The sequence below is a fragment of the Eublepharis macularius genome, chromosome 16 (assembly GCF_028583425.1).
Source record: "Eublepharis macularius isolate TG4126 chromosome 16, MPM_Emac_v1.0, whole genome shotgun sequence".
Classification (NCBI taxonomy): Eukaryota; Metazoa; Chordata; class Lepidosauria; order Squamata; family Eublepharidae; genus Eublepharis; species Eublepharis macularius.
Genome location: NC_072805.1, coordinates 46,260,625 through 46,288,072, shown reverse-complemented (window position 1 = coordinate 46,288,072; position 27,448 = coordinate 46,260,625). Strand labels below are relative to the sequence as shown.

General features: G+C 49.2%; 1 protein-coding gene across 1 annotated transcript in view; it reads right to left on the bottom strand.

Annotated features, from left to right (window-relative positions):
- Positions 1-27,448, bottom strand: part of JPH3 (junctophilin 3) — a 69,683-nt gene that overhangs the window by 26,509 nt on the left and 15,726 nt on the right. The window contains exon 2 of the mRNA XM_055000226.1: positions 24,321-25,098. Coding sequence (XP_054856201.1) covers positions 24,321-25,098 — 778 coding nt within the window. The remainder of the gene's footprint in view (positions 1-24,320; positions 25,099-27,448) is intronic.

Genomic DNA, 27,448 nt, shown 5'->3' with positions numbered 1-27,448 from the left:
CGTGTGAGTAGCTGCTTGAACAGCACCGCTGTTGCGAAAAAGGCACGGAAACAAAAGGGAAGTGTGGATTCAGCCTATGTTTGAAAAGGGCCAGTACCAGAACTGAAATGGACTTGCCGTAAGGTACAGTCTAGAAATGTAGAAGTTTCAGTCCCACCAGATTGGCCTCTTACGTGACCCGGGGGCTACAGCTGCACCACCTTTCAGGATAAAAATGACAAGGGATTTCTGTACACTTTGCTTTGAGAGTGATCCATTTTCCTCCTCCTGTAGGAAAAATCTCTTCTCTCTGCAGGTTGCACACGCCTCTCCTTAAGGGCAGGCCCAGACCCCTGAACCCAAAGAGCCTTCCTGCAGCCGTGTGGGAGAGACAGGCTTTGAATCTGTCATCTTGGCCAGGCTGCCTGCCTTCTGCGCCATTCATGGAACAACTGACATTACGATACAGCTGAGTTCCCATCCAGGCCCTCAGCACATGTCAGCAGTTCGTCTCCTACAGCCTATTTTCATTCACAAAATGAGATCAGGTCAGATAAATATTTAATTTTCCATTTTTTAAAAATGTGAAATATCAGACCTTCAGGGTTTTTTTTTAGAAATAATGGTACAAAAAAAGATAGGGTGGGGGGGAATATTGAAGTTCTAAAGTGTATCAAGGGTTCCTGATTCCCCCCCCTTATTACTGCAATTGCTTCTGAAATTCTAGAGGAAGAAATAAATTAAATGTGAATGAAAGAGGAGTGGGTGGAATTAGGTTAGACTAGAGGTTGCTAAACCTGGCTGTGGATCACCCATGGTGACCCATCCGTGCTCTTCCATTGTAACGTGTAGGATCCAATAGTACCATCAGAGACTACTTCATAGGTGGTACAGAGTGTTCAGAAAAAGCCCCCCAGTACGACCCACAGAAATGGGGATAAGCTATTTCCTCCTTCTGCCTGAACAATGTACAGGTGCCAAATTGTTGATTTTAATGCTCAGCGTGTGCTTTAAAGTGAGCGCCAACCAATATATCTATCTATCTATCTATCTATCTATCTATCTATCTATCTATCTATCTATCTATCTATCTATCTATCTATCTATCTATCTATCTATCTATCTATCTATCTATCTATCTATCTATCTATCTAGTATCTATTTAGTATATCTGTATCCTGCCCTTCCTCATGGGAACCCAGAGCAATGTACATGGTTGACTCTTCCCTGTTTTATTCTTACAACCCTGCGGGGTAGGTTAGGCTGAGAGTAGAGTTAGTGCTCCGTGGTCACCTAGCAAGCTTCCATGGCAGAACGGGGATTCGAACTGGGGTCACCCAGATCCTAGTCTGGCACTCCAGCCACTCAGCCATGCTCACCCAGGTACTTATTCAGTGACCCCCTGCACTAATGTGAAACACATTAAACATCAACCCATTCTTACATTATGCATGCGCGCCTCTTAGGCTCACGTTCAGTGTAAAATTTCAACAGGATTGAAGATACAAAGGGCCCCGAGTCAACTGTTTCTCACTTAGCAGCACTGACAGCTCCACTGTGCAAAGCCCATGTGCCAACTAGGGCTGTGTATGTTATTTACAGATTGCAACTTAATTAACATCTGGAGCCCGAGTGCCTCTCCAGCCATCTGTCACCTCTAATGGAACGCTATCAAGGGCATTGGGCAAGTGGCGGATGAAGACGAGGCAGGCAGGAAAAACGAGATCCAGGAGATATCTTGAGTCGGGTGCAGAAAGCGAAGGCACTGAGGCTGCCTCCAGACCAAGGTCCTTTACCATCCTTACTCTCTGTTGCAAGACATGAGATGCTGACAGGGAAAGAGGGGGGGATTGGAGGATGAAAACAGCAGCACCTGCATACCTGAGCTTTCTTGGGTTGGATTTTTATACCTGTTGGAGAGGGGCTATTGAGCAAACTGATGCTTCAAATGTGCAACTGTGCCTGGGCAGGGGGAGGGCCCAAGAAGTCCAGGAGCTTTTAAACTGCCTGGGATCCAGCAGAAAGTTGAAGGCTAGCTTACCTCTGCGCTTTATTCCACCTGTCCCTCCAAGAAGCACTGAGTGGTCACACAGCCCTCCTCTCCTGCTATTTTGCTCCCATTTATAACAAGCAAGTCAGGACAAGATTCATGTCACACGTTACAAAATCTTTGCATCCACCCAGAGGACTTTGCATCATGCATGCACCAGGAGTTCTGCATCTTCCAGGTGTGCAGGGGCCGTATTGAAACTGTGGTAACCTGGACAAGGGGGGGTTTCAGCCTTCCGACCCTGGAGGATTTTTTCAGAGCTGCTGGGAGCAGCCTCATTGCTACAGACTCCCAAACGGATCTCCTAGGAGAGAGAGGAGGGAGGCTGCTAGTGAGATCTGCCAGTCTCAAAACAGAGAAGAGTGGAATTTATATTCTGGCATTCTCACACTGACAATCTGTCCCAGAATCCAGCCTCTTCTTCTCTCCCCCCACCCCTTGAAGTGCTGGTCCACAACCAAGATCATTGCTGTTACCATGACGACCAGCAGGATTTTTCCTGATGGGAACTTCAGCCCCCTTCGGCAAGAGAGTCCATGTCCTATCCTCACTCCAGATTTTGTTTCCTTTGGGCATGAGGTTTTAGGAGGGTCCCTGCCCCCCACTTTTTCATCCTTCATGTGTTTTTTTTTAAAAAAATCTCCCCTGTGTAATTGTCAGAAAACAGAAAGCGAAAGCAAAAAGCAGCCAGCTAGCAAAATGGACAGTTTCCAAAAATGCATGGGAAACGCCTCTTCTCTCCCCCCGCAATTATCATCAAGATTAATTCACGGTTTATCCGACAAATTCAGATGGAGAACCTGCCCTGCCCCCTTCACAACAGAAGTTCAACTGATGCACAGCTACTTCCTGTTCCATTAGCAAAAGGCACAGGAGCCCTGCCTGGAAAAAAACCTGGCAACTAGAGATTAACACGCAGCCTCTGATCTACGGAAGTTGTATCTAGGGTCAAGGTCTTCTCTTTTGCCTTTAAGCAGATCCATGAAATCAAGAAATCAAGGAGGTGCAGTTTTCCCTGGCAGTTTAGCTGTGTGCGGCAAAGATGGACCTGTTGTGTTGCCTAGTTGTGTGGGCCGCAAACCAACAAAGGGAACCCCCTGGCTATACAGACAACTCAAGCACAACAACCAGGGTCACAAAAATTAATCATGCAAGGTTGATATAAATTTTTATATTATATCCAAAGTGCAATAGTGCAAAAATGCAATATATATCAAACAAGATTTAAAGTGCATATATATACAAGAAGAGGTAGTCTATCGGGTTGACAATAAATATATTTCTATATACAATAAATATTCTGGTGGTGGGAGAGTGTAGACAGATGGAAGCATGCACACGGAAAATGTCCATATGTCCAAGAGTGGAAAAAGGACGTGTCCAAAGACACCTAGCCGACGGGCTACAGCTTGCTATTTCCAATTCCCGTTTCGGTCTTTCTTCATCCTGGGCTAGACTCTATGGACTATAAATAAAATTAACCCATCAGTAATGAGCATTATACACAGCCTGACCAATATAGCTACTGGTTTACAATATAGGCAAATAGAAGTTCTAGAAGGAAACTTCTATTTGCCTATATTGTAAACCAGTAGCTATATTACTGATGGGTTAATTTTATTTATAGTCCATAGAGTCTAGCCCAGGATGAAGAAAGACCGAAACGGGAATTGGAAATAGCAAGCTGTAGCCCGTCGGCTAGGTGTCTTTGGACACGTCCTTTTTCCACTCTTGGACATATGGACATTTTCCGTGTGCATGCTTCCATCTGTCTACACTCTCCCACCACCAGAATATTTATTGTATATAGAAATATATTTATTGTCAACCCGATAGACTACCTCTTCTTGTATATATATGCACTTTAAATCTTGTTTGATATATATTGCAGTTTTGCACTATTGCACTTTGGATATAATATAAAAATTTATATCAACCTTGCATGATTAATTTTTGTGACCCTGGTTGTTGTGCTTGAGTAGTTGTGTGGGCCAACAGGACAGGTGTGAAATACCAAAGCAGCTCACCCCAAATCCACAATTTATTATTTATTTATTTATTTCATTTATACCCCACCTTCCCCAAGAATGGGCTCATGGCATCTCGCAGCATGCATACACTGCAATAAGTTAATCATTAAAAACTATAAAATCAGACGTATTTTAAAACAATCAGTAAAATAGTTCAGGCACCGTTTACGTACAGACCACTTAAACAATCAGCAGCCGCATGTGAGCCATAACATGTGGGTGTACACATGGCTGAGGGCAGTCACAGAAAAGGTGCTGGACTTAGGTGGAAGGGTGAAAGGACACCCGCTGGTCCTCAGCCAAAGGCCTGGTGGAACATCTCCATTTTACAGGCCCTGTGGAACTGTGACAGGGCCCTCAGGGCCCGAGTCTCCAGCAGGAGAGCGTTCCACCAGGCCGGGGCCAGGGCAGAAAAGGCCCTGGCCCTGATCAAGGCCAGACGGATGTCTTTCGGGCCCGGGACCACCAGGAGCTGCTTGTCTGCGGAGTGCAAAGCCCTGCAGGGGATATAATGGGACATAATGGGACACGAGCCTAGGTGTCTCCTTCTTGACCCAACAGGGCTGTTGCGCACAGTCACCCAAGGGCACAGTCTTGAGAAGTAGATCCAGAGCAGTTAGCCGTGTTAGTCTGTAGTAGCAAAATCAAAAAGAGTCCAGTAGCACCTTTAAGACTAAGCAACTTTACTGTAGCATAAGCTTTCGAGAATCACAGGTCTCTTCGTCAGAAGCATCTGATGAAGAGAGCTGTGGTTCTCGAAAACTTATGCTACAGTAAAGTTGCTTAGTCTTAAAGGTGCTACTGGACTCTTTTTGGTCTTGAGAAGCTGGCCCTTTGGGTGGGCATGAGGCTTAGAAGGATAATATCTGGGATCCATGTGCATTAAATCCACCTGAGACTGGCTGAGCTGGGTCTGAAGGCAAAGCCTTTAATTTCCTGGATTACAAAAGGATGGGGTAGCCCTTTTCTTTGTCTGCCCCCTGAAAAACATGGCTGTTTAGGGGCAAATGATGCAAAGCCCTTGCTGGCGGCTCAGGAAGGACAGCTTCTGGTTCTTTATGAGGTCGAGAGAAGGGGAAGATAAATCCCTCTTCTACCCTCCCAATACTGCAGGAAAAGGGAGTTTTGCACCTGCCGAATTCCATCTGGCTTGAGTCAGCTCAGCAGTCCAGTAAACTTTACCCGAAATTTTTGCCAAATTTTGCCATGCTTTCAAAAGGCAACATTATTCACAGAACACTTTCAGAAACCTTTCTAAATCCAGAGTTAGCCGTGTTAGTCTGTAGTTGCAAAATAGTAAAGAGTCCAGTAGCACCTTTAAGACTAACCAACTTTATTGAGGCATAAGCTTTTGAGAACCACAGCTCTCTTCATCAGATGCATCTGACAAAGAGAGCTGTGGTTCTTGAAAGCTTACGCCCCAATAAAGCCGGTTAGTTTTAAAGGTGCTACTGGACCTTTTACTGTTTCGGAATCCTTTCTGTAACTGACAAATCCCAAACAGGAAGCAGAGAACTTAACATTGGCCAATCCTCTTGGGCCTTTCACAGTTGCCCCTGCTGTATAGAATGGAAGTGGGGGGAGCTTTTCCAGCCCTGAAGCTGAAGCGATGGGAACAGCTTCACCTGCTAGATTTCTAGATGACAGGTAACTCTTTAAAGCACAAGATGATGCCTTGAATTAGGAGGAAGAAGATGAACAGATCGCCTAAGTGAGGGGACATATATTCTGGGGCACACTCCCAAATCCTCTCGGACCCCGCGACAGCTGTTGTGCTGATACTTCTTGGTCTTGCACACTTGAATTAAGACCTCTCCGCTTTGCTCTCCAAGGGGAAAAAGTTGCCCTGGTCACAGGCAGCTCCTTGCACCAGAGCAGTTTGAAAGAAGCTTGGCTGTAGCTGGTGCTGAAGTTCTAGCTTGTGCCCTAATTTGCCTGTGCAACATGGGAGGCGCATTGCAAGCTCCCCGTCTTTCTTCCAAAGTGCAGTCCTAGCGTTCCGCCTACTCCTCTTTAAGTTGTCACAGAGCCACCCCCAGCCTCTGTTGGGAAGGAAGGAAGGAGAGAGTAGAGAAGCCCAGAAATACAGGCACCGTTGCCAAGTTGCCTGAAAACAAGCAACCCTGAGAGTAGGAGGTATGCGCTTCTCCCTGTTGCAAGGCTCGGCTGGCTGTCTCTGCTCTTTGCCTGGTGAAATCAGCAGCAGGGGGAAAGAGCGGGTTTCATGCAGCAAGTCCTCTGCCAGAAGGCAGCACATGGAGAAGACTGCAAAGCAGGACCCAGATACGGCCACGGGGGTTAATACCCCTTCCTCTGATTTCTTCTGCTTTGTAACCTTAGTAGCTTGCAACATCCACTTCAAAAGCCTGTCCTGTCCTGACTGACTCTTTCACCTCAGTTTTTTCCAGACATCATAATCCACCTTTTTCAGACTACGTCACTGCCTGGATAACCTCTCTCTTAATTGCAGCGATGGTTATTTGGGCACTTTTAAGATCATGTGTTGCACCTAAGAAAATAAACAAGCGATTGAGCACATGCCCACCTGGTTGCCAACCTTCAGAATTAGATACCTTACCTACATTTTGTTTTTTAAATGACTTTAAACATGTCGGCCTGTTTTACAGAAATTATTTCAAGTCCGGTCTACACGCACATACAGTTTTCAGATTTGACACATCCTAGCAAAGTTGGTATGACTAAACACATGCTAACCACCACTGAACATGACTTAGTCGGCACTGTATGGTTCCTCATCAGAACGCTGCCATGGTTGGCTCCCTGTGTGCCGTAAGACAGCCCAAGCTGTTTTCTCTTTGCAATGGAGAGAGGGAGAACAGCAGGCAAGCAAGAGGCAAGAGGGATGGAGGCAGGAGCCAGGGAAGAGAAAGACCCAACTGGATCCAATAGCTTAGCCCGGATCCAGGAAGGAGGTATTAAGTCCCTCTCTAGCTCTCCGCTCATCCCCTCTCACACACAGCCATCCTCCGTGGAAATGCAGTTTGGTGCCAGGGCTGAATCACCCGTATCTTCTTCTCCTTCCTGTCTCGCTACCCAGCCGTGCCACTTCTGCCTGCTTCCATCTGGCCATGTGGTTTGAAACAGAGAGAGAAAATAACACCCAAAGACTGCAGAGACAGAACGTTCTGCTAGCCTAGACGGTTCCTTTTGCCAGCCACGCCCTCCCTCTGCCTCTTGCCTGGACCCATGGACCTTGGCAATGGGGGGAAGAGGGAGGCAGGCTTTCCCCCTTCTAGCTATATTACAAGCGCTGGAATTGGGCTGCCTGCCTTGTGGGTCTGGATAAGCATCTTAGACCTCCCATGCTGAGCTAGAGAAATGCTTCACTGAGCTCAGCAGCCCTCCTTTCGAGGGCCTGAGTGTGCAACTGCTTACCTCCATAAAAACTAAGGAATGGGCACTTGCAGCATTCACATGAACACGGATAACCTGACTGAGGAGCCTCATTCAGGCTGTTTTTCAGCCAGCGGCTTCCTTTTGCAACATTCGCGCACGACAGCTGCGTTTGGTAATGTGCATACACCCACAGAGAGGGTGCAAAACTGCTGGAATATGATAGAGTTGCCAATCTGGCATCATGACTCATCTCCATGCCACAGAGTTCAGTTCCCTTGGAGAAAATGGCTGCCTCCAAGGGTGGACTCTATGGCATTATACCACGGCGAGGCCCCTCCTCTCCCAGACCCCACCCTCTCTAGGCTCCACCCCCAACTCTCCAGGTATTCCCCAAGCATCAGTTGACAACTCTGGCATCTCATTCCTGCTGAACTCCCTCCCTCCCCCAAAACCTGCACTTACCAGGTTCCATCACCGAACCTCCAGTAATTTCCCTACCTGAGGTTGGTAACCCAACAGCTGTCTGCCTGAAACGGCATGGCGTGCAGGAACCTGGCAGTGACTAGAAAAATTCCTCAGGACATTGACATCCCGCGCAATCCCACTGCTGTCCTTTGCATTCAGAGGCAGAGTGGCTCACTGGCTGTGCCAGGGTCCTGGGTTTAATTTAAAGGAGGAGGCACCCAGCGCTCCTAAGGCTGCAGGCATTGATTGTTCCTCCGTGAAACTATGCACCCATCCACCTCATTCCTTGCTCCAGGGGAAGGCTGGAAAGTTAGACCTGGAGCAAGCAGAGCCAAGCCCCAGTTGCTCTGCCAGCTCTTGTAAGCGGCTAAGCAGGGGCCAACCTGCCCCTGCCTGGCCCAAACAGCTGCTCGGCAGGCAGATCAGGGCTGGCTTCGGGATCCTCTCGGTGTCTCTCTCCTTGCCACGGAACAACCACAAAACAGCCACGGGGCTTCCCAGAGGCTGCAAGTAAACCTCTACATCCCAGTGCCACAGCACAACATCAGGGAAGACCTTGGCCTCTACAACCTGTTATCGGCCCTCCAGGGCAACCAGTTGGCCACTGTGTGAGACAAGATGCCAAGCTGGATGGACTGCTGGACTAAGGTTGCCAGCTCCGGGCAGGGAAATTCCTGGAGATTTGAGGTGGAGCCTGGAGATGGTAGGGTTTGGGGAGGGGAGAGACCTCCGCAGGGTATAATGCCACAGAGTCCACCTTCCAAAGCAGCCTTTCCTCCAGGGAACTGATCTCTGTGGCCTGGAGATTGGTTGTCATTTGGAGAGATTTCCAGGGTGGGCAACCCGACGCTGGACTCAGCCCTCAGGGCACCCCAGCGCTCTTTGTGGAGGACGCTCGGTGCGTGTAACATTTCTTGCTTTGAAGAAACCTGTAGATTTCCCTCCTAGATCCTTTCTGGGACTGCTGGCCGAAGTGAAACAATTCTGCGTCATGCCTTTTCAAACCCAGCTGATGGGAGAGCAATATGACAGAGACTGGAAGGGGGGGGGTGGCTGGCAGGCCAGGCTGTTGCTCCAGACAGGCCCCCTCCCTGGTGCACTGCTGACGGGGGAACTCCGCAGCGCTCATTCGGTATTCTGTGTCCATGGCTTGTTAACACAGGAGCTTTGGGAAGGAAAAGGGGAGGAGGGGAGATTTCTCTGCTTGGCAGTGAGAGGCTGCCAGGAGCTGTTGTTCATGCCACTCGGCTGAGATGCCGCCTTCCACAGCTGCTTCTTCTGTTGCACAAACATTTTGGCAAGTAACCCCACATCTTTTATTTTATTTGTTCTATCAAATTTATACCCTGCCCTCCCTGCAAACAGGCACTGGGCAGCTAACAATATACATTATACATTAAAAACCATATACATATCTAAAACCATATAAAAGCAATATAAAAAACTGGTGCCAGGCTACAATAAGTATCTAAAAACCATGTATACAGTTTGCTGTTACAGTTTGCTGGCTCTCAACCAAAGGCCCAGCGGAAGATCTCCGTTTTGCAAGCCCTGCAGAACTGTAACAGGTCCTGCTGGAAATGCGTTCCACCAGGCTGGAGCCAGGGCTGAAAGGGTCCTGGCCCCGGTTGAGGCCAAACGAATGTTCCGTGGGCCAAGGACCACCGGGAGCTCCTTATTCGCAGAGTGCAAGGCCCTGTGGGGGACACAGTGGGAGAGGTGGTCCCACAGGAATGCAGGTTGCATTGCAAACCAGCACCTTGAACTGGATCCGGAACTGAACTGAGAACCGGTGCACCTGGCACAGCCCAGGATGTATGTATGCCCAAAATGGTGTCCCAGTAAGGACGCGTGCTGCTGCGTTCTGGACCAGCTGTAACTTCTGGGTCAAGCCCACAGGCAGCCAAGCATAGAGCGAGTTGCAGTAGTCTAGTCTAGAGGTGACTATGGCAAGGATTACTGGTGCCAGGTCCTGGGGCGAGAGAGAGGGTTCCAATTGCCTGACCTGCTGGAGATGGAAAAGGGCAGATCTGGCAATGGCCGTGACCTGGGCCTCCACAGAAAGTGTAGCATCCAGGAACGCGCCCAGACTCTTCACCGTTGGCGGTACAGTCCTGAGTGGAAGCCTCCCCTAAGGTGCCTTGCAGGAGAAACCCTGAAATGGTAAATACGTACTGTGGGGGTCACTGGCCCACCGTTCCTTTGCTGGTCAATAGTCCAGAGAAGCCAGTTGACTGATAAGCGGATGGTTTGGAGACTGGCTTCCTGGCAGCTCTCTGCGTTGGAATGATTTACCCCTCAGAAGAACCCAGAAAAGGTCTCCCTGGCCGTTTCCACACGTCTTACCTGCCTGCGGAACATCGTGCAAAAGACCCGGAAGACAGCATCTTCTCGCGTGAAATCGCACCAGGAAGACGCTGTTATGCGGGAGTTTTGAGCAATTTCGCGCAAAACTCACAGATAACAGTATCTTCCTGGCGCGATTTTGCGCGAGAAGATGCTGTCTTCCGGGCCTTTCACACGATGTTCCGCAGGCAGGTAAGACGTGTGGAAACGGCCCGTTTCCCTCTTCCTGGGGCTCAGAGCCAGGACAGGAGATGTGCTGCCTTTTAGGAATACCTCTTTTCTCCATTTTGATTCCCCAACAAGGCAGTTCAAGACTTTCCTTAAACAATCATAGTAGAACCTATTTTAAAACATCATTAGATGATGGTGAAACCAGCAATGGTTCCCAGAGAGGAATGGTAGGAAATCTATCAGGCACATATCATCAGTCTATATCATCAATGCCTAACGGGCATCAAAAGATTGCCAGGGCAGGCACTTGCTGAATAAAGCTGGGGTACGAACCTTTGGATACAACCACAAAAAATTCTCTGCTTTCTGTGGCCACTGCACCCCATTCGTGGAACATGTGTGGTGGGGAGGCAGAAAGATACAGGAAGAAAGGGAGGCTGCTGGATTGGAATTCATATGCAAATTTGACTCTGTCAAGCTGGGACTGAATAGAGACTATGAATGGTTATCACATTATCACAGGTAACAGATTTCCTTTACAGAGGCGGGGTCTGGGGGAGCCCAGTGGTGCCTGGCGTGGGCTTTCGGGGACCACAGTTCTCTTTGTCAGATGCATCTGGTGGGGAGAGCTGTGGTCATCGAAGGCTCATACTGCATTGGATGGTCTAGCTGTTTGGCTGCTACAAACTAACAGGGCAAACTCCTTTGAAGCCAACTGATACACACACCAAAAGGAGATGTTTACATATACTAGCAAAGGAATGTTTTGATTGCTCCCTCCCCCTCCCCCCCTAATTGCCTCTTCCCTCTCCTGCTCTTCTGTGTTTGACCAGTCTCTGTATCAGGCATCTGACGAAGAGAACTTGATTCTCGAAAGCTTATGCTACAATAAAATTGGTTAGTCTTAAAGGTGCTACTGGACTCTTTTTGATCTTGTAAATGTACAGACAGGATCTTAAGACAACAGAAACAGAAGGGTCGCCAATGCAGATCTTTAAAGTGCCAAGGCGATACGTTCAGATGCTACGAGTCCCGCTTAGAAAAAAAGCAAACTTTACAGAGACACCAGACGCCATCGGTGTTCCCATATCCAAATGAAACTAAATCCAGCAGCAGTGCCTTTGGAGTATCCCCCAGCTTGGAGAACTGCGGGATGTGCAATGTTATAAAGGCTAGCCCTAAGATAATAGCTCATCGTCCCTCCAGGACAGGAAAAGGGAAGCCATCGCAAGAAAGATATTTTGTCTTCCTTTCTTGTTTGCAGGGCCCGATGCTTCCCCCCCCGCCCCCGCTTCTGTCTGCTTGGTCAGGTAGGAGCTGTGAGGAAATGGTCTCGCAAGTCCCTTTTTGGTGGTGGGGGGGAGCATCAATGGGCCACCCCTTCCCCTTACTCTCAGGGTGTATCACCTTCTCTCTGGTAGTGCCACCAACGAATCTAATCTAGGCTAGACAGATTTGTGCCTCTCTCTCTCTGTATCTGTGTTGCCAGTTAACGGTTCTGCCTAGCGCTACATCTTCTGTTTGCTTATTCTAGCTAACCCAGGGACAATCCATCTCACCTTCTGCACCTCTTCCTCCCCTGCTGTTTTCTCACCAAGAAAAAACCATCCCTGAGCGGCCATGACCAGCCTGCTGGAGAAAAGTAAGGGTCCTGTAAGTTTCCCCCAGAGAGGATAAAAGCAGCTTTTCCTGCCTTAAAGTGGCAGCGGAGGGATGGCTTAAAGTTTCCCTCTCTCCATGTGCTGTTCGGCTCTTTGGCAGAGAAATCCCAGAGGCTGAATTCACAATAGAAGGTGTGTGTGGGGGGGAGCTGTTAAAACAAACATGGGAAAAGCAGTAACATGTGGCTAAGCCCTGACCGTACACCCCCAAACATGCTACCAAATCCTCTGCAGGGCGTTGCTTCTGTGGCAGCATGTAGGGCTTCCCCAGCAGTTGAGTTGGCACGGAAAGGATCCCTGTAACATTTGAAAACTGGCATTTTTCCAGCTTCAGACCCCTATGGGATACCACCACTTGTCTTGAGAGCAGGATAGAGAGCTTGATCTGGTGTGTGGAGGTTGGCATGATGCAATGGCATGAACTGGTCCTACAAACCGGGACTGAGAGTGGATCTCTCCCCCTTCCCCCATAAGCTTCCTGATCTCTCTGAAAAGCTGTTCTTGAGAGGTGGGAGGACCCTTGGGTATAGCTTTCGATGTCCGCTGGAAGGTGAATACATAAACCTGGAGGCAAAATCGACAGAAATCGTCCCTTCTTCTGGCAGGTCCTCACGTAAGATACAAGGGACAGTTTCCTGTGTTCCTGTCCTCCCCCTTCTTGGTGCGTCCCCCACTTTGCCTCCTGCTCTATCCGCAAGGATCTCTTGACCTTCTGAAGCAGTTTTTCGGGGCTGCAGGAAGTTGCAGAAGAAATGGGGAGAGGGCCATTGTACAACCTTTGTCCACACTTTGCAAACTAATCTTCAAAATGCATGCTGCCCCTGCAACTGATAAAGCACTCCCCTTTGAGACAGACATAGCACACGCGTCTCTCGTTTCCAGCATGCTCCCAAAGGCATGCTGTCATTCCACAGAGTTTCTAAGCCAGCGTGGTGGTTGGCCTGGGCCAGGCCAAGAAAGCGGCCCTGTCCTAGCTAACTAGACACCCAGAAGATAACGTAACCGTAACAAGCAGCAGGGGCACTGCAATTGGAGCGTAGGAAGCACAGCCTGTGCAGTGTAACTTTTCCACCCCAAGGCCCTTTCTACCCTGATGGAATCCAGCTTTGCTCTGTACCATTCATAGAACCTGTGACAGCCCGTGCCATGAATGAGTCAGAGGAGAAGCCCACGGTTTCCAGCCTCCCAGCGATGTGGTTTTATTGGAGGACACAAGAGGAGGAACAGCAGTTGATCTTAATGGTATCTGATGGTGGTTTTCATCTGTCCCTTGTCTGTAAGGAGGAGGAGAATGCAAAGAAGAGGGAGGAGAAATTGCCTTCAAAGAAGAACCCCTCTACTGTTCAGTCTCTCGCTCTCCGCACACACACCGCTGGCCATTGCAACAGAAGGACCCCCTTGACTAAGCAAAGAGGGAGGATGCTTCTTCATGCATTCCTCAAAGGCAGGACTACAATGGATTCTCCCCACAACGCTTTGCCTCCAGCACCCAAAGAGGACACTCCAGTTATCACCAGAAAACAGAGAAGATGCTGATGGAAGCTCCTCCCCAGTGACCCAGAATCTCTGCCCTCTATGGAAAGATTCCAGAATCAGGTGACAGAATCTAGCATTTGCTCTCATGCTGAATGTGGCAAGCGAGGAGCAATTGATGCCTCGCTCTGTTTTGGGACCGGATGACTGAAGACCTCCATTTGCTCCTCCTCGTTCTCACTCCCAAACCAGGCAGGCGCATGAATTATGAATGGGCGTCCTTTGTGTTCGCAGCCACCAACTGCATCCAGTGCATTTCCTTTGGCTTCTTTAAAACCTCTGAAATGTACAGGATAGCTATTACTGCTTGCCTGTGTGTACAGCCAAATGCCCTGAACCCTGGCAGGGGGCATCGTGTTCAAACAGTCCTTATTGCAAGCTCTAGCCACTTCCCTGGGTGGAATATAGGTGAGCATTGGCAGATTCCTGGCACCATACCATTGGGCAATGTATGCGGTCAACAGCATTTAGACATAGTTGCTCCCTTTCCTTCAATGCCCCATGGAAGAGGCTTTCAGCACTTCTGCAGAGGGGACTGGACAGGTCCAAGCCAGCTTCACAATGCTAGCCTGCAAACCATCCCATTGTTACCTGAAAACCTGTCAAAAGGCACTTCACACATGCTCGGAGGCCCTGTGATCTTTAGCTCTGGCTCCAAACAAGCCCTGCTTGCACCTGAGAGGAGAACATCTATTGATGTTGGTCGCATGGGCAAGAGGCCGTCCTGATCTCTTGGCACTTTTGCCCCCTCCTCGTTCTCATTCACAAACCAAGGAGGCGCATGAATTATGAATGGACGCCCTTTCTGCTAAGAGCCACCAGCTGCATCCACCCCGTTTTCGCTGCCTGAGCTAATCGGCACTCTCGCTATGCTATTTAAAATAGGTCAGGGCGGGACATGGCGGGCTGCCGCTTTTCCTCAAAGATGAACTTTCACGCTTGGGCGGCCTCTCTGGAATCCTGCTTAGCTCTGACCCAGATCACCTTCAATAAGCTCGGAGGATCTTCCTTCCATACGCCCCCAAACCGTTCTTGGCCAGGCCGAAACCAAGCCAGAAAACGGACCATCACCATCTATTCCTTTTCACTGCTAGCTGTGAATACCCCCCTCAATACACACACACACACACCATGCCCCTCTCTCAATACTGAAATCCCTAAAATTAACAGGGATGAGGCAGGAGTCAGCCCTTCGCCTGAAACCCAGGAGTGTGGCAAGGGTGGCTGTAGCTACACACCCACAAGGAAATATACTCTGCACATGCTCAAGCTCCTTTTCCCTCTGCGGTTTTTGACATGCCCAGATTGCATCCTGCCAATGCCAAGCCAGGCCTGGGTGCAAGTGAATTCCGTCACTGTTATCAGCAGCAGCCTGTATCCAATTGGCTGGTCTGAGGAGTTCAGAGCCCTCGCCCTCTTAACAGCCCTCGCCCTCTTAAGATTTCCACCAATTCCTTCTCCCATTACAGCCCATTAAAGCACCCAGAACTTTGTTTCTGGGACTCACTAGTATTTCAGGAACAACCTGGGGGGGAAGTGGGAGGTTGCAGTGGGGGGTGGGAGGGGTGGAAATTGCTGCCCTTCTCTGAAAAAAACTTAAGTGCCCTTCAGTCTTCAGAACTGCATGGTTGGAGATAGGTTACCATCCCTTAACCGAGATGCATCTGGATTTTATATACCATGTATCTTTTATAACATGAGAAAAGGCTGATGCCCAATGCGTATCACAGTCCCTGCCACTGAAAGCGTGGGGTGCGATATAGTTTGTGATATCATGAACAGCATGCACATACACATGTTAATAGCATTCCACCAGCTTCCACCAGCATTCCACCTTTCTGGTCTTCGAATCCTTAGCTGCTTGGGGTTATGTGCACAATAGAAGCGCACAAGGCAGGGCTGTGGCTCAATTGCAAAGCTTCTGCTTTGCATGCAGACGTTGCCAGCTTCAATCCTCAGCATCTCCAGTGGAAAGGCCAGCAGGTGATGCGAAAGACGTCTCTCTGAGTCCTTCAATGGCTACTGCCCATCAGCGTAGGCAATACTGAACTTGGTAACCAAGGTTCTCATTCAATATGGGGCAACTTTGTCTGTGTTCCTGTGAGCTAGCAACACTGAACGGCAGCATCAAGCCAAAATTTAAAAAGCATTAAAAGTTGATAATACCCAACTAACTGTCTTTTGCTGAATCCCGAATTGCTGCTGTGAACTCTGGAAGGCCAATTTGCCTGCTGCCCTCTCCGTCCAGAATGGCGAAGGATGCTGTTCCACCGTTGAGTGGACACTGATGACAGAAGGGTGGGTGGCTGGGGAAAGCTCTCTCGTGACAGAGTTCCACGCAGTGGCTAAGAGGCACTTGGGCTATGTTCAGTATGATCGGCAGAAAGCCCCCGAGGAAAACACGTTATTTACATTCGAGTTGCTCATGCGCAGCACATGTCCCTTGGGCATCTCTCCACTCCCCTCCTTCCTCTTTTTTTTTAAACAAGAAAGACATAAAAGAGCCAGCAAGGGGCTTTTACAATAGCCGAGGAGCCCGCTGCACCAGAGGCAGATAAAAGGAACACATGCTTCCGTTCCCCACCAGGCAGCTTTCTCTCTTTTCCTTTCACTACATCTGCTCAAAAGGCATATGGGGGAGGGGGCAAGACCTCTTGCTGTCCAGAGCAATCGGCGCTCAGTCTCCTAAGATCTCTGTTTTTCTCCTGATTAATTTGACTTTGGAGATGAGCCTTATTTCTAGCACGTTCCTTAGCAGAATCTTCCCTGTCCTAATGTATTAGCCTATACTGCAAGAACACGTGTGGCCCACCACTCCCAGTGCCCATTTTTCCTGGGCTCTGGGATTTTGCAGTCTTTGATTCTTTAGATGTGCATAGTTTCAGGTGGATAGCTATGTTGGTCTCCAGTAGATGAGCAAAATTCGGCTGCAGTAGACGTAAACAATGCAAAACTGAACTATTCAAAAAGGCTTTTTACTCAAAGGGGAGGGCTGTATTGTAGGGATGGGGTCTCAGGTGCTTCACTAACGAGTTAGGGACCATACACTTCATCACTATTTTGCCTTATATATTATCTGCTGCTTTAAATATGTACTCTTATGTACAACCAGCACTCCATGTTGTCTAATGTTAGTCCCAGAACTGATTATGTTTTGCTCCAGTCTTGGAACCTTGCTAATGCTATGTCTTTTAAACTTGTATCTGTTTACCTTATGGTATTGTATTGAAATGTACTTGATACTGATTGTATTAACCTCATACTGTGGGAGAGAGCAGCAGCAGCCCACCCCGGAATGGTCTTTGGGTGCCCTCGCATCCAGCAGGCTCATGCCTAGAAGAAGGACGGTGCCTAGAAGAAGGACCTCTCAGCTCTCCCGCTCGGCAATCCTGTGCCGCCCCAGATGCCTGCCCGCGGCTGCTGCGCCTGGCCGGGGGCATGTGCTAGAGGCGGTGACAGCATGGGGTGGAAGGGCTAGGAGGCTACAGCTCCGTGGTGCGCGCTCCTGCCCCCAGCACCTCCTCCAGTGCCCCCTCCGGCGCCCCACACCCTGAGGCAACCACCTACCTGGCCTCAATGGGCACGCAGGCCCTGCGCGCACCTGCCCCGGTGCCCCCTCCAACGCCTCTGCACTAGAGGCAATTGCCCAGTTTGCAAGGAGACAGGCAGGAGATGGGGGGAATGCTTGGCGTGCATGCGTCCTCCCAGCCCTCCCGCTCAGTTGCTCCACGGCACACGCACCTGCCCCGGCGCCCCCTCTGGCACCTCTGCACTAGAGGCGTTTGCCAGACTTGCCTCCATGGACGCGCCGGCCCTGGAGCCTTATATGGCAGTGGCTTTAAAAAGGAGGCTAACCACAGGGAGAGTTTTCCATAGTTAGGAGCCATCACGGCTTAGTCAGTGACAGCATCTCTCTGAACAGCAGTAACCGGGGGAATAACCGGCGGGGAAAGCTGCTGTCTTCCCACCCTGCTGGAAGGTCTCTGGTGGCATCTAGCTGGCCATTGCAGGAAAGAGAAGGTTAGGCTAGGTGGACCTGCAGCCTGCTCTAGAAGGGCTTTCTCTTATGTTCTGGGGGGGGGGGTCGCTTTCACTTAGCCTCGCCTACCTCCCGGGATTGCTATGAAGATAAAACGGGAGAGGAAGACGATCACCCTGAACTACTCAGGAGAAGGGCAGCATAAAAACGCACTGGATAGATCCGGTTCCCCTCATGTTATTGGCCAACCCTTCCCCCCAATCCCCAGCCCCTTCTGCTCTCTTTGCTCACCCGCCCATTCTGCTTCCGACTTTTATTCCGCCCTCCCTGCACAGGTAGGCTCAGGGTGGATTACATCAAGTGAAAACATTCCTATAAAACCTGACATCCGAAAAACCACTGAAAAACTACAACAGTGCCACAGTACAATGTAAGATTAAAAAACATACAAGATAGCCGCACTCAGCTGAATGAAAGCAATCAAACTGCCACTTAGACTGTCATTTAAAAACTGGGTGGTGGGATGCCGCTGGGTGGGAAGAGTCCCCTCTTCCTTCTCCTCCTGTATTTAGGCCGGTGGAGGCCTAGCTGAGCCTCAACCATACACCTGGCGGAACATCTTTGTCTTACAGGCCCGGCGGAAGGATAGCAAGTCCTGCAGGGCCCTGGTCTCATTAGATAGAGAGTTCCACCAGGTTGTTAATAAAGCATATGAAAATGAAGGCTATTTTCTTGCTATGGGCTTTGAATTTTGCCACTAACTGAAGTGCCAGCAAGGCTGCCTTGGGAAATCACCATTGGATCGATACCTCCGAAGCTTCCAAGCCGCAAGGAGAGGTCTGGCCTCAGTCATGCTCCACTGCCGGGTTTTTCTCTCCTGGTTGGACGGTAAAGTTCCACACATCCTTACAAAGCCCCATCAAACACCTAAGCCTGCGCAGGCTGCCCATTTGCGTTGGCAGATAAGGGAGCCGGAAGGCTTTTTGATAAAGGGTTTTTAAGTGTCACTTTGAATCTCCTCTGTGATTGAAACAGACAACTAATCTAATCCGGTTAAACCTGGACTGCCCCAGCCCCTCAGCCCTTCTTCTTTCTCATTTAATTCCTGCCCGTTCAGAAAAACAGAGAGGAAAATGCTTTGCCACCATAAACAAACTTCCCCTGGTGGGCTCTGTGGAGCCGCCAAGGAGATTTCCCTCCCTGCCAGTTCCTTTCCAGGCAAAGGTTTGATTCCCATTCAAGGGCCTGCTAACAGCGCCCATGAACATCTGCCAGGAAGGTTTGCATAAATGCAGAAAGGACAGCTGAATTTGTTTTGGATCCTGTTGTTCTGAACAGACCATTAGCACGTTCTCCTCCACCCACCCACTGACTTTCTGTGCGTTTCTCACAGGTCCAAGGCCTTCCTTCAAGAATACAAACAAAGACTTGCTTGGACTTCAGGTCAGCTTTGAGAGATAGAGGCCTGGTGAATTTACTGAAGGCGGCTGCTACATCCAGCCTGGGCAAGCGCAAGATTTAGCAAGGATCATATACAAAGCTCTCCCCTACGGGACCGCCTCTCTCCCTATGTCTCTCCACAGCAGCTTCGCTCACCTGAACAGGGTCTCCTGCAGGTGCCAGCTTGCACATGGGCAAAATCAACAGCAGCCTGTACACGGGCTTTCTCTGTGGTGGCCCCTACCCTGTGGAACAGCCTGCCTGAAGAGGTCAGGAGAGCTTCCCTCAAACGATACAAAACCGCATTATTCAAAAAGACTTTTGTATTGTAGGGAGGGCGTCTCAGATGCTTCGCTAATGTGTTAGGGACCATAGACTTCACCGCTATGTTGCCTTATGTACTATATGTATGTTTGTTTGTTTCACATTTCTATTCTGCCCTCCCCGCAGGTGGGCTCAGGGCGGATCACAACCCATTAAAATACAATAAAATACCATTTCCATAAAACATTTAAAAACATCATTAAAATAAAAACATATTTCTAGTTATGCAGTCAGCCTTACAAACTAAAACAGGATGGTGGACAGCCTTTGCAGGGATGGTTAGATTTTATACACCCCTTGTTGTTTCAGGCTGGCGGAGGCCCAGACCGTAGCCATGTGCCTGGCGGAACAGCTGTCTTACAGGCCCGGCGAAAAGATAGTAGGTCTTACTGGGCCCTGGTCTCAGTTAGGGTTGCCACCCTCCAGGTAGTGGCTGGAGATCTCCTGGAATTACAACTGGTCTCCAAGCCACAGAGATCAGTTCTCCTGGAGAAAATGGCTACTTTGGCGGGGGACTCTATGGAATTATGCCAAGCCAAGGTCCTTTCCCTCCCCAAACCCCACTTCCTCCAGGTTTCTCCAGGTCCCCCCCCCCCCCGCCCAGATCTCCAGGAATTTCCCAACTTGGAGCTGACAACCCTAGTCTCAGTAGACAAGAGCGTTCCACCAGGTGGGAGCCAAGACTGAAAAGGCCCTGGCTCTGGTCAAGGCTAAACGGGCCTCCTTGGGGCCAGGGACCACCAACAGCAGTTTATCTCCTGATCGGAGTGTCATCCGGGGAATATATGGGGAGAGACGGTCCCGCAGATACGCTGTTGCTTTAAATATGTGCTCCTATGTGCTACCTGTGCTTCATGTTGTCTAATGTCAGCCCCAGAACTGCTTATATTCGCTCTGTATTGGATCCTTGCTAATGTGATGTCTTTGTAAACTTGTGTTTATTTCCCCTATGGCATTGTTTATGGAAATGTCCTTGAAATTGACTGTACTTACTATTCTCACACCATGTAATCCGCCTTGAGTCTCAGTGAGAAAGGCGGACTATGAATTACATAAACAAACAAATAAATCAGAGGCTGTTGATAGCCTTGGGTGGCATTGTGATTTTAGGGAAAGGTGGCACAGGCCAGAGACTCATTCTCGCTCGGAGCAGCTTGCCAGCTGGTTGCAAGCCGCTATTTCCTCCCCCGTCGCCAATGCTGTCCCTGCAGAAGCTTTCGGCGAACTCTCAGGCTCTCAGATCACTTACTCAGTCTCAGCATAAGCGATCATCGGTCTGGTCTTGGAGGTAAGCTGCAGAAGTGAGCAGCACTCAACAACTTCCACTGGCTTGCCAGTGAGCTTCAATGTAAACATAGCTAAGGCTTCAGAGGGTCCCTTCTGACCGCAGCTCATCAAACTTGTCCCCCAAACCACTCGCCAAAATCAGGGGATGCTCCACAGCAGATGGTGAAGCAACCCAGGGGGCCAGAAAGCGCAGAGGAAATCCAAGAAGCCTTGGTGGTCCCTTCTGGAATGGATCCCAGTTGTATCAACCGGCCCTGAGACAGCCAGATGAGCACTGCGCTCAGGGAAAGAGAACGAGAGTCTGGCAAACAGCCCATGCTCTTCACTGACCCACCTCCTCCCCAAACCAGCTCTTGCTTTGCTGGAAACATTAGGGAGCCAAGAACATGATGGCAAGGCAGCCCTTTCCAATTGCTTGTTGGGGTGGAATGGAGGTATGAAAGAATGAAAGAAAGAATTACGGTGCTGCAGAGCAAAGGCTCCTTTTTGGTGAAAAATGTAATCACATCCAAAATATCAGTGTAATTATACATCTGGAGCAAAACTGTCTTTCCCTCGGGTCCTTAGCATGGCTCATTGAGGATGACGCTTATCGGAAAGGCCATGTCTAACTGAAAGAGCCTTCCTATTGCTTGCAGGAATTTAAGGGTCCGGGAAGTCCTTACTGCCTGGCAGCGGGGAACTGAGCCCAGGAAGCGCATCAGTATTTGAGCTGGTAATCAAGAGCCTGTCTGGAAACGAAGGCAGCCCCATTTGGTTATTTCCCACCCCCCTAGAAAGAAACAGAGAGGCTTACAGATTTCTGCCAAGAGAAATAAGAGACGGATCTCCATTCTGGACAACGGCTAAGTCATCTCTGTGGCAGGGGAAAGAGCTCAAATTCTATGATGTCAAGATCAACGATTTTAAATACCTGCTAAGGAGAGAGTCCAGTAGCACCTGTAAGACTAACCAACTTTATTGTAGCATAAGTTTTCGAGAACCACAGCTCTCTTTGTCAGATGCATCTGACAAAGAGATCTGTGGTTCTTGAAAGCTTAGGCTACTATATAGTTAGTTAGTCTTACAGGTGCAACTGGACTCTTTTTTTATTTTGCGACTACAGACTAACACAGCTAACTCCTCTGGAACCGCTAAGCAGAAGAACAGGATAATTCTTTGGCCTGGGAGGGGGTAATTTTAGGCAGGGTTTAGCTTTCGTGAGTCACAATTCACTTCTTCAGATACAGCTAGAATGTGAGTCCATCTGTCCTCGTATCTTGGAGAGTGGAGTGATTTCAGATGCCGAATGACAAAAGCTGGTGAATGACAATAACAGGCGTGATTGAATAGGGTGGGGTATGCAGAGGGGCGGTGGGTGTGGAGAAATCAGCATTGGTAATGAGACAGGAAGCCTAAGTAACTGATAATGAAGCTCAGGACAATGCACCCACCTGGATTGAATCGAGACCTAGGCTTCCTGTCTCATTATCAATGCTGATTTCTCCACACCCACCACCCCTCTGCATACCCCACCCTATCTAATCACGCTTGCTATTGTCATTTACCAGCTATTGTCGTTCAACATCTGAAATCACTCCACTCTCCAAGATATAAGGACAGATGGAATCACATTCTCGCTGTATCTGAAGAAGTAAGCCGGGACTCATGCAAGGTTGTATCCTGCCACAAATTTTGTTAGTCTTAGAAGTGCTACTGGACTCTTCACTCTTTTCTACTGCTACAGACAGACTAACATGGCTACCCATCACTTTGAGCATACTTTGTGGGAAAAGAGGTGGTGGAACTCAGTGGGTTGCCAGAATGGGGCAATTCCTGGTGGGAGGAGGTGCCCCTGGTACCACAAGCACATGTGCAAAGTTTGTGCACGCTCCCAGGACCGCACAATGACGTCACTTTGGGTCAGCTGGAATAAGGGGGGAGTTTTTTAAAGTTTAAATCACCCTTGGCAAAAATGTGGCAATCTCAACTCCCCTCTGTCTGGAGATCAGGGGGTGGGGCCACCGGCCATGTGACCATTTTCAAGAGGTGCCGGAATGCCGTTCCACCGCATTCCAGCTGAAAAAAAGCCCTGAGTGAGACTATTGGTCTGTCAAGGCTAGTCTAGTCTATGCTGACCGGCATAGAAAGACCTTTCCCCCACCCCTGTGACCTGAAATCCTTTACCTGAGATGCTAGGGGCTGAACCTGGGACATCCTGCATGCAAAGCAGATGCTGTACCACTGAGCCACAGCTCCCTCCTCACAACAGCCCTCTTGAGATGACCTTAAATCCCTTTAGTATTTTGTGTTTTGTAAATGGCACTGGCATTGATCCTAATGTTTTATTCTGCTCTGTACATCAAGGTACTCTGGGGGACTCTGTCTGGTGGGTGCCTTGCATCCTTGGCAGCTATACGACAGGTAAAAACTCAACAGGTACAGCCTCTCCTAGCATGGGGTTGCCAGAGAGCTGCCAGTCACACAGGTGTTAATGGAAGAGGAACATGCCTGGAACAATAGAAAGAAACCTCAAGCAGAGAGGAAGTTCCCTGTTGATGAAAAGCTGTAGAATAAGACCAGGAGAAGTCCTGGTGGGCAAGAAGTCTTTTTGCCCAAGGACAAAATGCCCAATAATTCAAGATTTTTTTTTAAAGGGCTATAGGCATGGCACAGAGCAAGGCCTTTTTTTACACTGCCAAAAAAACACAGGCAGAAAATTAGGAAGAGAACCCTTGAAATGCCGCATTGAAATATGAAGGGGGAGTTAATGGTCTGGAATTAGGAAGAAAACTCAGAGGTATGGGACCAAAAGCAACCCCCCAAAAAAGCCTGTGCAAATAAGGCTAAGGTGGATGCAGAGAACCTTTTCCTGTTTGGTGTAGTGGTTAAGAGCGGCAGGACTCTAATCTGGAATGCCAGGTTTGATTCCCCACTCCTCCGCTTGAAGCCAGCTGGGTGACCTTGGGTCAGTCACAGCTCTCTCAAACCTCTCTCAACACCCACCTCACAGGGTGATTATTGTGGGGATAATAATAACACCCTTTGAAAACCACTCTGAGTGAACATTAAATTGTCCTGAAGAGTGGAATATAAATGAATGTTGTTCTTATTAATTATTATTCTCGTAAAACGAGAACTTGCAGGTATTCAGTGAAAGTGATGGGAGGCCGATTGAGGACAAAGGAAAGCACACCATCGATAAATCACGTGATTCTGATGCTTCAATGCCTTTCAGAGCATTCCCCACAAACAGGGAGGCCCACACAGATGCCCCCCATCCGTCTTCCTCACTTCCCACGATCTCATAATGACCGGTTCAGAATCATCTCTCACATTCACAAGAACAAAGCTATCAATTACACTGCATCCCCCCCTCCCCGAATATTTGGAATTATTGCCGCACAGCCCTGGACTCACAACAAAGAACCATCTCTGAGCATCAAAGAGGCAACCTGACATGGGCCCAAAAACATCAACACACTCCCAGAATAGGCGGGGGCAAGTGGGCCTGGCGGTGCTGGTATCTGTTCCGGCCTTGACCCCAACCCCACGAAGACACCCATCGGGATTTTGACTCATGGTTGCCTTGCAGTGAGATTCCTGGCATACTCATGAACCCCCCCCCCCCCGCCCTCATCCCTGCAGAAATAGGGACCATAAAGAAATGGGCTCCTCCTCCTTTGGGAACTCAGCATGGCAAACTGGCACAGCCTTACCTGGAAGCTGCAATTTCCGCTTTTTGTTTGGCGACGGTGGCCGCGTGCTCTGCTGCCTCTACGGCGCGATCCACCTTCTCGCGGATCTTGCTGGCCCTCAGTGGAATGAGGTTCTTCCGCTTCCCGCTGACGAGAACGTTCTGTTTGTATTTCCCCTCTTCCTTGGTACCGTCCGGGAAGGTCATGCAGCCGTAGCCGTGGCGCTTATTGCTGGCCCATTCCCCTTCGTACTTGAGCCCATCCGAGCGCTGGCTGACCCCAAACCCCGACCTCTTGTCATTCTTCCACTCGCCTACATAAATCTCCGTGGTGGTGGCGTCGATGTCATCCTCGATGACAGACAGCTCTGCTTCTCCTTCACCGAGGCTGATGGTGGAGTTAATGTCACTCGCAGTGGAACTCACCGTGCTCAAACCGGCCTCGCTGCGGAAAGAGCTCTGCTTGCTCCGTTGGCTGGCCAAGGAACTCTTGGATTCGGATTTGCGCAGCTTGAGCCCACTAAGCAGGGACCGCCGGAAGAGGCCCTTCTTCTTGTTCTTGAGAATCTCTGCATCGCTGTGAGCCATCAAAACAAACCCTCCACGGGAGACAGCAGGGCTTCCGGCCACAGCAGGCGAGGAATCGGGATGCAACGCCGTGCCATTGGTGTGCTCACTGCGCAGAGAGTTGATGGACGTCCTCAGAGGCGATCGGATAACGGCAGCCATGCCATACGGCACGCTCTGCCGGACACCGTATCCCTGGCGCATCCCACCAAGCCACTGGCCCTGATATGTCCCTAAGAGCAGAGAGGCAGGAAAAGAGCAGCAGTTAGCAAACTTACTAAAACAAGACGGCTTGAGTTAGGCACAATTGCTGAGCCCTTGGCTGAGTCCCTGAGCTCACTTTGTTCTAAGCCCTCCCTAAGCTTTGGAAAATCCTAGTGGCTTCTGAATTTGGAATATTTAAAAAGGGGGTGGGAGACACTGAAATTGTTATGAAATGTTTTTCCAAATTCTCACTGCCCATCTGATAAAGAGCAAGATTCAAGTCCAGTAGCACCGTAAAGACCAACTGGATTTCCAGGGTATGAGCTTTTGAGAGTCAAAACTCACTCTATGTATCTGATGAAGGGAGCGTTGACTAGAGATGGGCATGATCCGCATTACAAACGAAAAAATCCCACGATAATGGTGATCGCGCGATCGTGACCCGGCGGATCGTGATCGGCCATGGCCAATGATCCAGCGGTCGGGAGAGGCCTGGATCGGGGCAATCGGGCTCGGTTCAGGGATCCAGACACTCAGGCGCCAGCAATCTATTCCCCTGGCAACGGAGCAAAGCAGTCACAAGTTGGGAGAAGACACCCAGGGGAGGGAGGGGGAAGGGGGTGTTCTGTAGCCATGGGCACTCCAATCTCATCCCTGCAAACCCTGATAGGCAGCTCTGATGGCCAAACACAGACCTCCTGTGATGCTGAATGGGACCCATGCTTATAAATAGCCATGGTCTCCCAGGCTGGGTTTCACTTTCTGCGAGCAGTGGAGTGGGACAGAGCTCTTGCTTGCTACTTGCTAGCCCTTGGGGAGAGAGAGAGACACTGAGAGAGTTGGCCGCCGCCACAACCCACCTTCCCACATAGCTGGGAATACCAGCATGCCCCACTTTGGCCTCCACGATCCACAATCCACGGCTCGGGAACGGGAGATGATCGGTGTGGATCGTTAATTCGGGATCGTCGCCGGCGCCGATCCATGATCAGCTGGATCATTAATTTTTTGGGGATTGTGCCCATCTCTAGCGTTGACTCTTGAAAGCTCATCCCCCGGAAATCTAGTTGGTCTTTAAGGTGCTACTGGACCTGAATCTTGATCTTCTACTACAGACCAACACAGCTACCCACCAGAAACCATCTGACAAAGGGAGCTTTGGCTCGTGAAAGCTTATACCCCTGAAATCTTGTGGGCCTTTAAGAGCCACTAGCCTCAAATCTCGCTCTTCTGCCGCAGATCAACATGGCTACCCATCGGAAATTCACTTCCCAAAGAAGCTGAGCTTTGGGGATGGGTTTTTCTGTTTCTGTATCTTGCTTTCAATAGTTAAAAAAAAATCATTCCCTACCACCAATGTTGTATTAAAGCCTTTACAAGGAGCACTGAGGAGTCAAGGGGGAAAGGATTTTAGGATACTAACGGCAGAAAAACTGCACAGCACTTCCCTATCAGTCCAAAAGAGGGCAACGATATTTACTGGGCAGCAAAAAAGCAGATCCCGGCAAACTTCATTAATTATATTTCTAACCGGCTTTCCCTCTCACAGTAGCTCGCTTGCATTTCCTAGGCGGTCTTCCATCTATTTATTTATTTAATTTGTGTGCCACCTTTCAACTAAAAAAAAAAGGCTCCAAAGGTTGTTTACAACCTATTAAGTGCTTACAATAAAATCAATAAAACCACTTCAAAAAGAACTCCAGAATCGACTTTTTATGGCTCCAACTGCCAATTCCCAACGGTTGGTTCCCACCCCTAGCAGTGCATTATGCAGTGCTGCTCAAAAGCTGCCCCCTACCTCAAGACTAACAGTGCAATCCTAAACAGAAATATGTCGATCTAAGCCCATTGAGAGAAATGGACTCAGACAGGTGTAACTCTGTTTAGGATTGCATTGTAAAACTCAATGAATCTGCTGTGGTCTGAGAATTCAGAGTTTCTAACCCTGTGCCTGGTCAAGTATAAGCTATTTTGTCCATACTGCCTGATGAAGCATTATGTGTAATACGGAAGTCTCCATACTCTTATCAAAAAGGAAACAACTGGGCCAGTGTAGGCTAAAGAGGGTAAGTGCAGAGGAGCTAGAAACAGAGATTCTGCCCAGCACCCTTTGCCGTTGCTGCTGTCTGGAATGCCTTCTTTGACCCACATGGCATTACTTCAAGATCAGCTCAAAACAGTATTTTCCACAAAACCTTTAGCTTAGTACTTATTCTTATTCTTGTTCTTATTCATAACAATACGCACTCACATTCATTCCATATCACTTTTTTGCTTTCTCCACCTCCCCCTTATCCTGGAACAAATTTAGATTGTAAATTAGGTTGCCAACTCTGGCTTGGGCAATTTCTGGAGATCTAGGGGGGCAGTGCCTGGGGA